The sequence below is a fragment of the Capricornis sumatraensis genome, chromosome 13 (assembly GCF_032405125.1).
Source record: "Capricornis sumatraensis isolate serow.1 chromosome 13, serow.2, whole genome shotgun sequence".
NCBI classification, from domain to species: Eukaryota; Metazoa; Chordata; class Mammalia; order Artiodactyla; family Bovidae; genus Capricornis; species Capricornis sumatraensis.
The window spans coordinates 50,029,772-50,041,045 of NC_091081.1; the positions used below are offsets into that span (position 1 = coordinate 50,029,772).

At 40.3% G+C, this 11,274-nt stretch overlaps 1 protein-coding gene across 1 annotated transcript in view; it reads left to right on the plus strand.

The window, feature by feature from the left end:
* RARS2 (arginyl-tRNA synthetase 2, mitochondrial) overlaps positions 1-11,274 on the plus strand; it is a 72,436-nt gene extending 61,162 nt beyond the window's left edge. The window contains exons 12-20 of the mRNA XM_068985217.1: positions 3,849-3,909; positions 5,572-5,648; positions 6,310-6,434; positions 7,257-7,324; positions 7,411-7,520; positions 7,975-8,070; positions 9,022-9,096; positions 10,664-10,727; positions 11,188-11,274. Coding sequence (XP_068841318.1) covers positions 3,849-3,909; positions 5,572-5,648; positions 6,310-6,434; positions 7,257-7,324; positions 7,411-7,520; positions 7,975-8,070; positions 9,022-9,096; positions 10,664-10,727; positions 11,188-11,274 — 763 coding nt within the window. The remainder of the gene's footprint in view (positions 1-3,848; positions 3,910-5,571; positions 5,649-6,309; positions 6,435-7,256; positions 7,325-7,410; positions 7,521-7,974; positions 8,071-9,021; positions 9,097-10,663; positions 10,728-11,187) is intronic.

An 11,274-nucleotide genomic window follows, 5' to 3' on the forward strand; every position in this document is an offset into this window, starting at 1 on the left:
GAGAAGTAGATGTTTTTCTGGAACTCTCTTGCTTTTCTGATGATCCAGCGGATGTTGGCAGTTTGGTGTCTTGATTCCTCTGCCTTTTCTAAAACCAGTTTGAACATCTGGAAGCTCACAATTCACGTATTGCTGAAGCCTGGCTTGGAGAATTTTGAGCATTACTTACTAGCATGTGAGATGAGTGCAGTTGTGCAGTAGTTTGAGCATTCTTTGGCATTGCCTTTCTTTGGGATTGGAATGAAAACTGACCTTTTCCAGTCCTGGAACCACTGCTGAGTTTTCCAACTTTTCTGGCATATTGAGTGCAGCACTTTCACAGCATCAGCTTTTAGGATTTGAAATAGCTCAACTGGAATTCCATCATCTCCACTAGCTTTGTTCATTGTGATGCTTCCTAAGGTCCACTTGACTTCACATTCCAGGATATCTGGCTCTAGGTGAGTGATCACACCATCGTGATGATCTTGGTCTTAAAGATCTTTTTTGTACAGTTCTTCTGTGTATTCTTGCCACCTATTCTTAATATCTTCTGCTTCTGTTAGGTCCATACCATTTCTGTCCTTTATCGAGCCCATCTTTGTGTGAAATGTTCCCTTGGTATCTCTGATTTTCTTGACGAGATCTCTAGCCTTCCCATTCTGTTGTTTTCCTCTAGTTCTTTGCATTGATCGCTGAGGAAGGCTCTCTTTTCTCTCCTTGCTGTTCTTTGGAATTCTGCATTCAAATGGATATATTTTTCCTTTTCGCTTCTCTTTTCACAGCTATTTGTAAGGCCTCCGCAGGCAGCCATTTTGCTTTTTTGCATTTCTTTTTCTTGGGGATGGTCTTGATCCCTGTCTCCTGTACAATGTCACGAACCTCATTCCATAGTTCATCAGGCACTCTATCAGATTTAGTCCCTTAATTCTATTTCTCACTTCCACTGTATAATTATAAGGGATTTGATTGAGGCCATACCTGAATGGTCTAGAGGTTTTCCCTACTTTCTTCAATTTAAGTCTGAATTTGGCAATAAGGAGTTCATGATCTGAGCCACAGTCAGCTTCCAGTCTTGTTTTTGCTGACTCTATAGAGCTTCTCCATCTTTGGCTGCAAAGAATATATAATCAGTCTGATTTCGGTGTTGACCATCTGGTGATGTCCATGTGTAGAGTCTTCTCTTGTTGTTGGAAGAGGGTGTTTGCTATGACCGGTGCGTTCTCTCAGCAAAACTCTGTTAGCCTTTGCCCTGCTTCGTTCCACATTCCAAGGCCAAATTTGCCTGTTACTCCAGGTGTTTCTTGACTTCCTACTTTTGCATTCCAGTCCCCTATAACAAAAAGGATATCTTTTTTGGGTGTTAGTTCTAAAAGGTCTTGTAGGTCTTCATAGAACCATTCAACTTCAGCTTCTTCAGTGTTTCTAGTCGGGGCCGAGACTTGGATTACTGTGACATTGAATGGTTTGCCTTAGAAATGAACAGAGATCATTCTGTCCTTTTTGAGACTGCATCCAAGTACTGCATTTTGGACTCTTGTTGACTATGATGGCTACTCCATTTCTTCTCAGGGATTCTTGCACACAGTAGTAGATATAATGGTCATCTGAGTTAAATTCACCCATTCCAGTCCATTTTAGTTCACTGATTCCTAAAATGTTGACATTCACTCTTGCCATCTCCTGTTTGAGCACTTCCAGTTTGCCTTGATTTATGGACCTAACATTCCAGGTTCCTATACAATTTGCTGTTTACAGCATCAGACCTTATTTCCATCACCAGTCACATCCAGGACTGGGTGTTGTTTTTGCTTTGGCTCCATCTCTTCATTCTTTCTGGAGTTGTTTCTCCACTGATCTGGACTAAATTCTTCACGAATACTGAATTCCTATGCTGTACATCTTAAACTAATACAATATTGCAAGTCCACTGTACTCAAAAAAGAAAGAAATGTGTCCACTCAGAATGGAGACTCTGTAACTATTCTTATCTGATATCTTTTGCAGAGCTATCATTAGGTCCAGATTTTTCTGTGTATTTACCTTAATACCTGTACTTTCCACTTTTTCTTTAGGAGAATAACTGTCTTTTTGCCAGGTGTAGAAATGTTTGATTTTTCACCTTGCTCTAATTTCAGTTGTTTCTGTCCTTTTGATGGTTTTCTTACAGAATAAAACTATGTGTGTGCATGTGAGTTAAAGGAATTGTCGTAACAGACAAACGAAAGTACAGGATGGTACCGACAAGAGCACAGGGTGAGACTAGAGACCTGAATTTTTGTTCTGAGACCGTAGTCATCAGTCACGTAACTTCTCTGTGCCATGATTCCCTGGTTGGTGAAAAGAGACCGGAACTAAATGACCTGGCATTGCTTTCAGCTTTCAACTTCAGATTCTACAAACTCAGCCTAGGACTTTGTCTTGCATTCATCTCTTTTTTTCATTGGATCAAAAAGTTTCTCTTTATTTTTGTCCTTGAGTCAAATAGAAAAATATAATGGAGGTATATATTTGTGACTTCATTTTTGGGATAATCTATATCAGTGTTTTACAACCATCTTTTATTATAACCCTTCTCAAGAGCTTTTTTAGCCATATTTTTCTTTGTGCCCACCCTCATGAAATTTTAATACCACATATTTGTCTGGATTATATACATATGTGTTTTATACACATGTAAGATTTTTTTTTGGCCCCACACAAGACAGTTTTTGCCTCCATTCAGGATGCATGCTCTGTTTTATCAGGAGCATGAGGTGAGTACAGATGACATATTGATGACTCAACATTTCGAAAGACCTAGGAACTTTAAAAATTCTTCCAGTGTCATGTAGTGTGAAGCAAAAATATCTTTAATTTTTTTTCTTGTGATGAGAACTGTTAGGATTTACTCTCTTAACAACTTCATTATGTAAGATATGGCAGTGTGAATTTATCATTTTGTACATTATATCCCTAGTTCTTAGATTTATCTTTTACCTATGAGTTTATACCTTTTGACTACCATTACCCAATTCTACCCCCCTATCCCTTCCCTCTGAAATTCTACAAATCTGATCTTTTTCTGTGATTTTGTTTTTTAATTATAATTGACCTACTACACTGTTAGTTCCCAGTTCACAGCAGTGTAAGTGATTTTGTTTTTCTATATATTCAAAATGATCACCATGGTAAGTGTAGGTACAGTATGTCACCATACAAGGTATTACTTAGTTATTGACTGTATTCCCCATAAGGTAATTAAAATAATTTTGAAGTTCAATATTTAAATAATGTTTACTTAAAATTTCATAGTTTATTGGTTTGTTACTTTTAATATTTCATACTGTGTGCAAACTGGATACTTAACCAGAGATAAAGTAGAATTTTAGTCAAAGAATTTATGATATTTTTCAAATACTTTAGAAAATATTGCTTATGAGTGATCCAAGGCTTTGGAAGAGTAGCTAGAAGATACCTGTTCAGGTGTTGTATCACCTATGCTTTAAATATGTTCTTTAGGAAAGCATATTGCAGAAAAGTGACAGGAAGGCGATTCTTTCCAGTAAAGGCTTAACAAATCATAAAGCATTTACCTAGAAACACTTTGCCTAGAGCTATTTAGTTATTATTACTACTTGTTCCAGAGCTTTTATTTATTTTTGATCTTTTCACAGCACTTCCATAATTCTTTTCCCAAAGCTGATTGTGTTATTAATTGCTTTGTAGCTAAGCATGGTATTGGGATTATAGAAGCATGGGTACTATACCTGAGGCTGAGGAGTAACAGTAGCCCTTAATTAGAAAAGTTTCATTACTGTTAAATAGGTGAAACAAATCATTACCCAGATCTGCATAGTAACTTAATCTATGGCCTTTTTTTTTTTCAGAGATCTTGCAGCTGCTATAGATAGAATGGAAAAGTATAATTTTGATAAAATGATCTATGTGGTAAGTAATCACAGTAAAAAAACAAGAGGTTTATGATGCCTGCCTCATGAAAACTGCAAAGATAGAAACTGAAAGCCTTGTTGAAAAACTATGCAAAAATAATTTGTCAAACTATAGAAAGAATTCAGTGGTAAGTATGTTTATGGTGGCAACCACTATGTTTAAAAAAAAAACTTTAAAAATGAAAGAGTTCACATTGCTTCATATTAAAAGAAAATTACACAAAAGAATGGTTATGTGTAATGAATATATATGTGTCATAATGCATTTTTTAAAAAAACTTTTTACTTTAAATATTTTAGGACTCACAAGTTTCAGAATAGTATAGTTTCCATATTACCTTCCGGAGAAGGCAATGGCACCCCACTCCAGTACTCTTGCCTGGAAAATCCCATGGACGGAGAAGCCTGGTAGGCTGCAGTTCATGGGGTCACTAAGAGTCGGACACGACTGAGCAGCTTCACTTTCATACATTGGAGAAGGAAATGGCAACCCACTCCAGTGCTCTTGCCTGGAGAATATCAGGGACGGGGGAGCCTGGTGGGCTGCTGTCTATGGGGTCACACAGTCGGACACGACTGAAGCAACTTAGCAGCAGCAGCAGCATATTACCTTCAGACTTCCTCAAAGATAATATCTTATATAACGATGATACTTTGTCGATACCAGGAAACTGACATTGGTAGAAACCCTAATTAAATTTCAGCAATATTTACAGACACTTATGTTAGGGCCTGGTTTGTGGAAGGATAGGGGGATGGTTGTGAAATTTTATCACACGCATGTTCAGGTAACCTTTACCACATTCATGATACAGAACTGTGCCATCACAAAACAACTTCTTTCATGGCAACCACTTAGTAATCATGCCTTCCCCCGACCCTCACCCCTGGCAGCCACTGCCCTGTTCTTCACAATACAGTTTTGTCACTTTGAGAATGTTCTATAAATGGATTGACACTAGGTAACCTTTTGAGATTGGCTCTTTTCATTCAGTATAATGAATGCCCTTGAGATCCACCCAAACTATTGCATATGTCAGTGGTTTGGTCCTTTTATGCTGAGTAATATTCTGGTCTCCTCTTCCCTTCCTTTCTTTCCATGTGAAACCTTCGTTTCTCCTAAGGGGGAGAAATTGCTATTAAATGTCTTTTTAGTGCTTAGTTCTGGCCTTCTTGGAGATAAAGGTCACAATAGCTGAGAAAGGAGTAATTTAGGTAGAATACTCAGTGGCGTGCTGCAGCTCTTCCTGCTCTTGTAGAGCACTCTGCTTAGACATTCTTCCAGTGACATCCTCTTATATGTTTGTTTAAAACTGATCCACTGATAATGACTCTAGTCTGTCAAAACTCAAATATTTTAGTATGATTTATGTCCAATGTACTTTAGATTTAATGGGCTTCCCTGGTGACTCAGTCATAAAGAATCCACCTGCCAATGCCAGAGACATGGGTTTGATCCCTTAGGTCTGGAAGATCAACTGGAGAAGGAAATGGCAACCTACTCCAGTATTCTTGCCTGGGAAATCCCATGGACAGAAGACCATGGCAGGCTACAGTTCATGGGGCCGCAAACAGTTGGACACAACTTAGCAGCTAAACAACAACACTGTAGATTTAACTTATCACTGTTCTTTTACTTAAATACACTTTTTTTCTCAAGACAGATAAAGGGCAAAAAAGGCATTTTCAGCAAGTGTTCCAGATGCTGCAGATCATGGGATATGACTGGGCAGAAAGGTACAGTCTGCATGATTCTATTTTTTTTTTATTATACAAAGTTAATTTCTTTAGTTTGATGAACGTTCTTTTTTTTTTTTTGAGTTCTACTTTTTTTAATATAGATTTATTTATTTTAATTGGAGGCTGATTACTTTACAGTATTGTATTGGTTTTGCCATACATCAACATGAATCTGCCACGTGATTCTAAATTGCCTTCTCAAAAGCATTCAACTGTTGCTAGGTCAGCCATGTCCAAAAATGTACCAGGTTGTTAAAGATTTTCACTCAAACTTTACTTTTTTGTTTCAAGCTGTTAGTGTGGAAAAACACTGTTCTTTGCACTTAGTTTTACATGGTTAATTAATTTCTATCGTCTAAACATTTAATAAATGGTTTTATTAGATAACTGCTCTCAATGGTTTGATTTTCAGAATGCTTAATTCCCATCTCCTTTTTTCATAAAGGCAACTAACAATCTAATCATATCCTGTGACTATGAAATGAGGTTGTGTGTTTAACGTCTTCTGTGGCACACAACACATCAGAGCATGTTTCACTTTTTATTGATTACAGGAGTTAAAAGTTCAAACTGTTCTCTATAAGTGTCTTGTTACATACTTTGATCAGCAGCTCCTTTTCAGTTTTCAGTGAACTAAATGCCTGCTGCTCCATTTCAGGTGCCAGCACGTGCCCTTTGGCGTAGTGCAGGGAATGAAAACTCGGAGAGGAGATGTTACTTTTCTGGAAGATGTTCTAAATGAGATTCGATTGAGGATGCTACAGAACATGGCTTCTATTAAGAGTAAATTCATTATTTTGTTACAGGCATAACTCACATCCACTCTTATGTTTTGCTGGACTTCTTGTGCAGTGTGATTTATTCTGACCATCCTTCTTGGAACTTTCACTAACCTTGTCAAAAATAGCTTCACTAATTCAGGGTGCTAGGGTTTGGTGCTTGCTACTTGGCTATGGGTTGCTACTTGGCTGTGGCTTGGTCCAGTAATGTGAATCAATACACCCTGAGCCTCTTTGCCCAGGCAGCTCCAGCATCGTCACTCCACAGCTGGAGTGGTTATGCAGAGTCCCTGTATTCCATAATTGAAGCAAGTCACAAGTCTTCATGGCTTTGTGTAAGCGTCACCTTTGGAAAAAGAAGTAACAGAAGTAAAGAAGTCTAATGTCTTACATGGGATATTTGTAAGAAAAATCATGTCTCTTCCCTTTTAAAGAAGGCTTGGGAAACATCGTTAGCAAAGTTAAGTCCACCCAGATTAGGCAAGTAAAGTACCCACTGTGCAGCTGTTTGTTCCTGATGCTGTCCACATATGTTTTGGCAGGTTTCCCCAGGTGGCATTAGTGGGAAAGAACCGCCTGCCAATATAAGAGACAGAGGTTTGATCCCTGGGTTGGGAAGATCCCCTGGAGAAGGGAATGGCCACCCACCCCAGTATTCTTGCCTGGAGAATCCCATGGAGAGAGGAGCCTGGCAGGCTACAGTCACAGGGTCGCAAAGAGTTGAACACAACTGAAGCAACTTAGCACACACAGCACATCTCCGCTTCAGTCCTGGGTTTTGTACAGTTTCACGCAAGGTGAAAGTAGCTACCTTTGTCTGTTTCAGCGACCAAAGAGCTGGAGAATCCCCAGGAGACAGCAGAGCAAGTGGGACTCGCAGCCCTCATCATTCAGGTCTGTGTAAACTGCTTCCTGGGAGGGAGAGCCTTTGATTTGGTGCTGTAACAACTCCTCACGCTGAAGATGTCCTGTCGTTTTAGGACTTCAGAGGTTTCCTGCTGTCTGACTATCAGTTCAGCTGGGATCGGGTTTTCCAGAGCCGCGGGGACACGGGAGTCTTCCTGCAGTACACACACGCCCGCCTCCACAGGTGACAAGGGGCTGCAGGGAAATACAGGATGGCTCTGGCCTTCTCAGGGTGAGGCCTGGGTGGAGTGATTCCAAGACCAAAGGCTCTGTTTTCTGCACTTCTCCAACATCTAACATTCAAAGCTAGGTGAAGTCCGGTGGACCTCCTGTTATATTTGGATCTTGAGGGGGTTTTTGAACATTTATTTATTGCACACCTATATAACAATGCTTTTCTGTGTATTACCTTATTTAGCACTCAGAATAATCCCGCCAAGGAATATACTCCATTTTCAGATGAAGAAACAGATTTAGGAAAAATTGAGGCATTGAGTCAAATGATGTTAGCTTCCAAGCCTAGAACTAGGTTAAGGAGAGTGAGAGTATGCATGCTGGGATGATGTTCCTTACTTGCAATTATTCATACCCCAGCTGACTTGCTTAATCCTTTGTTGTGTTTAAACTTTTGACAACAGTCTGGAAGAGACTTTTGGATGCGGTTATCTCAATGACTTCAACACTGCCTGCTTACAGGAACCACAATCTGTTTCCATTCTCCAGCATCTTCTCAGGTATGGTGTCCTAACAAGATCCAGTCTGCTTCTGCCCTGTGAAGGGACTGTTGTCATTTGCTGACCACTGAGGTGAACAGGCCAGTGACTATAGACAGCACTTCTCCAAAGATGTGACCAAAAAGTGAGTGCCTACCCTTTGAGAGCAGACAGAGGGCATGCTCACAGCTAATCCTGAGGCTTTAAATACAGTATCACCATTAAATTAGCCCAGATGCCTAACATCCTTTAGATCAAAGTATGAGAACATAAAGCCTAGTAAAAGCAAAAACTTTTAAGTTTCAGAAGCGATCATCTTCTCACCCTCTGTGATAAGTGGAGGAAAATCCCTGCCTTTGGTAACCTTCCCTGAGACCATAAGCCTTTCATTTGCCTCTTGGCTTCAGTGCAGCCTCAAATACACTGGGCCAGAGACCATACTTCTGAGCTCTCACCAGAATCATCAGTGAAGCCGTACTTGTCAGGAGAAACTGACTAATCTACGGAATATCTGGAAGGGATGTGGATGCTTGACAACAAGGGCATTTTCTCTGATTGCCACACAGTGGTCTGTGGTTCTTTCCTGGGAAGAGGGGTTAGTTTACTTACATTTATCTTACTTTTGAGGAAAAAATAAGCCAACCTAGTTTTCTTGGCAGTGAATAGCCTCTGCTCGATTATGTTGCTAAACATGGCTGGAGACTGTGTACATTTAACAGATATGATTTAAGTCCTTGCTTTAGGCTAGGCTTACAGGATTTCAAGATAATTTTAAAAGTACCTGCCATGGAGGAATTTGTAAGAAAGAAAAATATGCCTTCACCTTCAAATTTACACAAAGTTGTTTTTCATATGTCTAATACTGTTAATGATATCAAGTCAACCTTTCACCATCTTTGTCTTAGCATCTTAGCTGAGTGTAATACGTGCCCACCCTTCCCCTGCCAAACACTCCTCTCATATTTCTTTTAGGTTCGACGAGGTACTTTATAGGTCATCTCAAGACCTTCAGCCCAGGCACATTGTCAGCTACCTTCTAACTCTAAGGTACTTTATAAACTTGCTATTTTCAGGCATTAAGTGTTTGAGACCTGATATGACAAAGGACCTTTCTTTCTAAAGGTTTCCCATAGACAAATCCGTCAGCCTAAAAAATTACACACTTCAAGTTACAGGACTTCTTGCTTCATCTTTGCATGTTAGCAGTTAATGTTCATTCACTCAGTGATTGAAGGTCCTGTCACTATCGTCCAGTGAATGGGAACCAATAGCTCCATCATGGATGGTCACAGTAGAGTGCATGTTAGGACAGAGTGGACATGAGGGGCAAGGTTAGGGCTCTCAGCCTAGCCTCGAGGGATCAGAGGAGGGGAGTAGATGTGAGCCAGGAGAAACAAGGTGGCAGAGGAGGGAAAAGCCCAGAGCTGGGCAAGAACGTGACACATTCAGGGAACTACAAACACAGTTCTGGGAGAATGAGAAACACATGCGGCCTTTTTGTTGTGCACTGAAGCGTTCCAGCTTATGTTCAGGACAGTGAGGCCCATAAACAAAGTTTTAAGCAGAGGCACAGGAAAGTCAGTCTGATAGAGGGTAGAGGATGAATTGGAAAGCAAGCAGGTGACACTTTGATAGAAGTTTCGCAGTGGCTGTTTTAGAAACTCTGAATAGAGGTTGCGTCTTATAGCAACAAAGTTGTAGCTTCTCATAAAGCTATTTAAGAAAGGAAGTATTTGCTTTTACTCAAGATTTATTGAAATCAGAGATTTACTGGGACTTTTTTCTTGATGATGCTTTTTACCAGGTTTATAGATTTTTGTTTTCTTTTAATTTTCACTTAGACATATAGAGATGAAGAAGCCAGAAAATCTTTATTGTCACTTAATCATGGAAACCAATGTCATAAGCATCATTTCTGTGGCACAGTATTCTTCTTGCTGCCGTAACCTAAACAGAAAAAATACTTTGAGTGGCCAGTGTGTGCAGAGTAGGTTGATAACTAGTCTTATGCCACCACCTCACTATACAGAGGAGACAGGCCAGGCAGTGTTACATCTCATCCTGAGGGATGCCTAAATAAAGGAAAGCTAATTATTAGAAAATAATCCCCTGTACTTATAAAACAGTGAAATCATAACCTTGAAGAACAACAAACTTGTAATCATAATGCCACCCAGTATTATTAATAGTAGTGTTAGTTGCTCAGTCGTGTCTCTTTGTGACCCCATGGACTGTAGCCCACCAGGCTCCTCTGTCCTTGGGATTCTCCAGGCAAGAATACTGGAGTGGGTTGCCATGCCCTCCTCCAGGGGGTCTTCCCGATCCGGGGATCTTCCCTGGGCCTCCTGCATTGCAGATTCTTTACCGTCTGAGCCACCAGGGAAGCCCCAGTAGTAGAACCAGGACCAAAAGTCTAAGACCGGGGTTTCGTGTGTTTCACTTTGCCAGTTAGCGACAAGCAGTGAATTCAGTCTCATCCGTTCAGCTTTGGAAATCCCTTCAGTGGCTCTGGGCTTTGACTTGTCCAAATTGAAGGAGTGCGATTAGATGTCAAGCTTATATGTCACCCAGGAAACTCCTGCTGGCTCTGATCCTTTCTCTCTTGCTGTTTCAGTCACCTCGCTGCGGTGGCACACAGAACACTACACATCAGAAACAGTCCTCCTGAGGTGGCCGGGGTATGTCGTATCCAGTTTCTCACTGTCATCTCTAGCATCCGCAGACTGTTACTACTGACTCAGTCTTGTAAATGTTCCTAAAATAGCATCCTGTTGTCAGACTACAGCAGTGTACTTATATACTCAGGCAGTAATTGGAATTAGGCTGTAACAATCAACATTTCTTTCCAACATACGACAAGACGTTTTCCTGCATCAGGTGATGGAGTGATGAGTTCCCCTCATCTGAAGCTGTACTTGACGGTGTTTCTGTCACTCCCATCCCAGCACCCTTGAGTACCAGTCTTCCTAAAACAAACTCTAGGAATTTGTCTTTTTTTGCTCACACCCAACCCTCAGGCACTGGAGAAATTTTTCCTAATTTAGAAGCATGTTAGAATTACTTCTAAAAGCAATTTTACTTACTCAGTTATAGTTAGCCTGTTACTGGCTTGACCTTTGATCATTCTTTATTTTGTAGGCCAGACTTCACCTTTTCAGAGCTGTCCGCTCAGTCTTAGCCAACGGAATGAAACTTCTTGGAATAACACCCGTATGTAGAATGTAA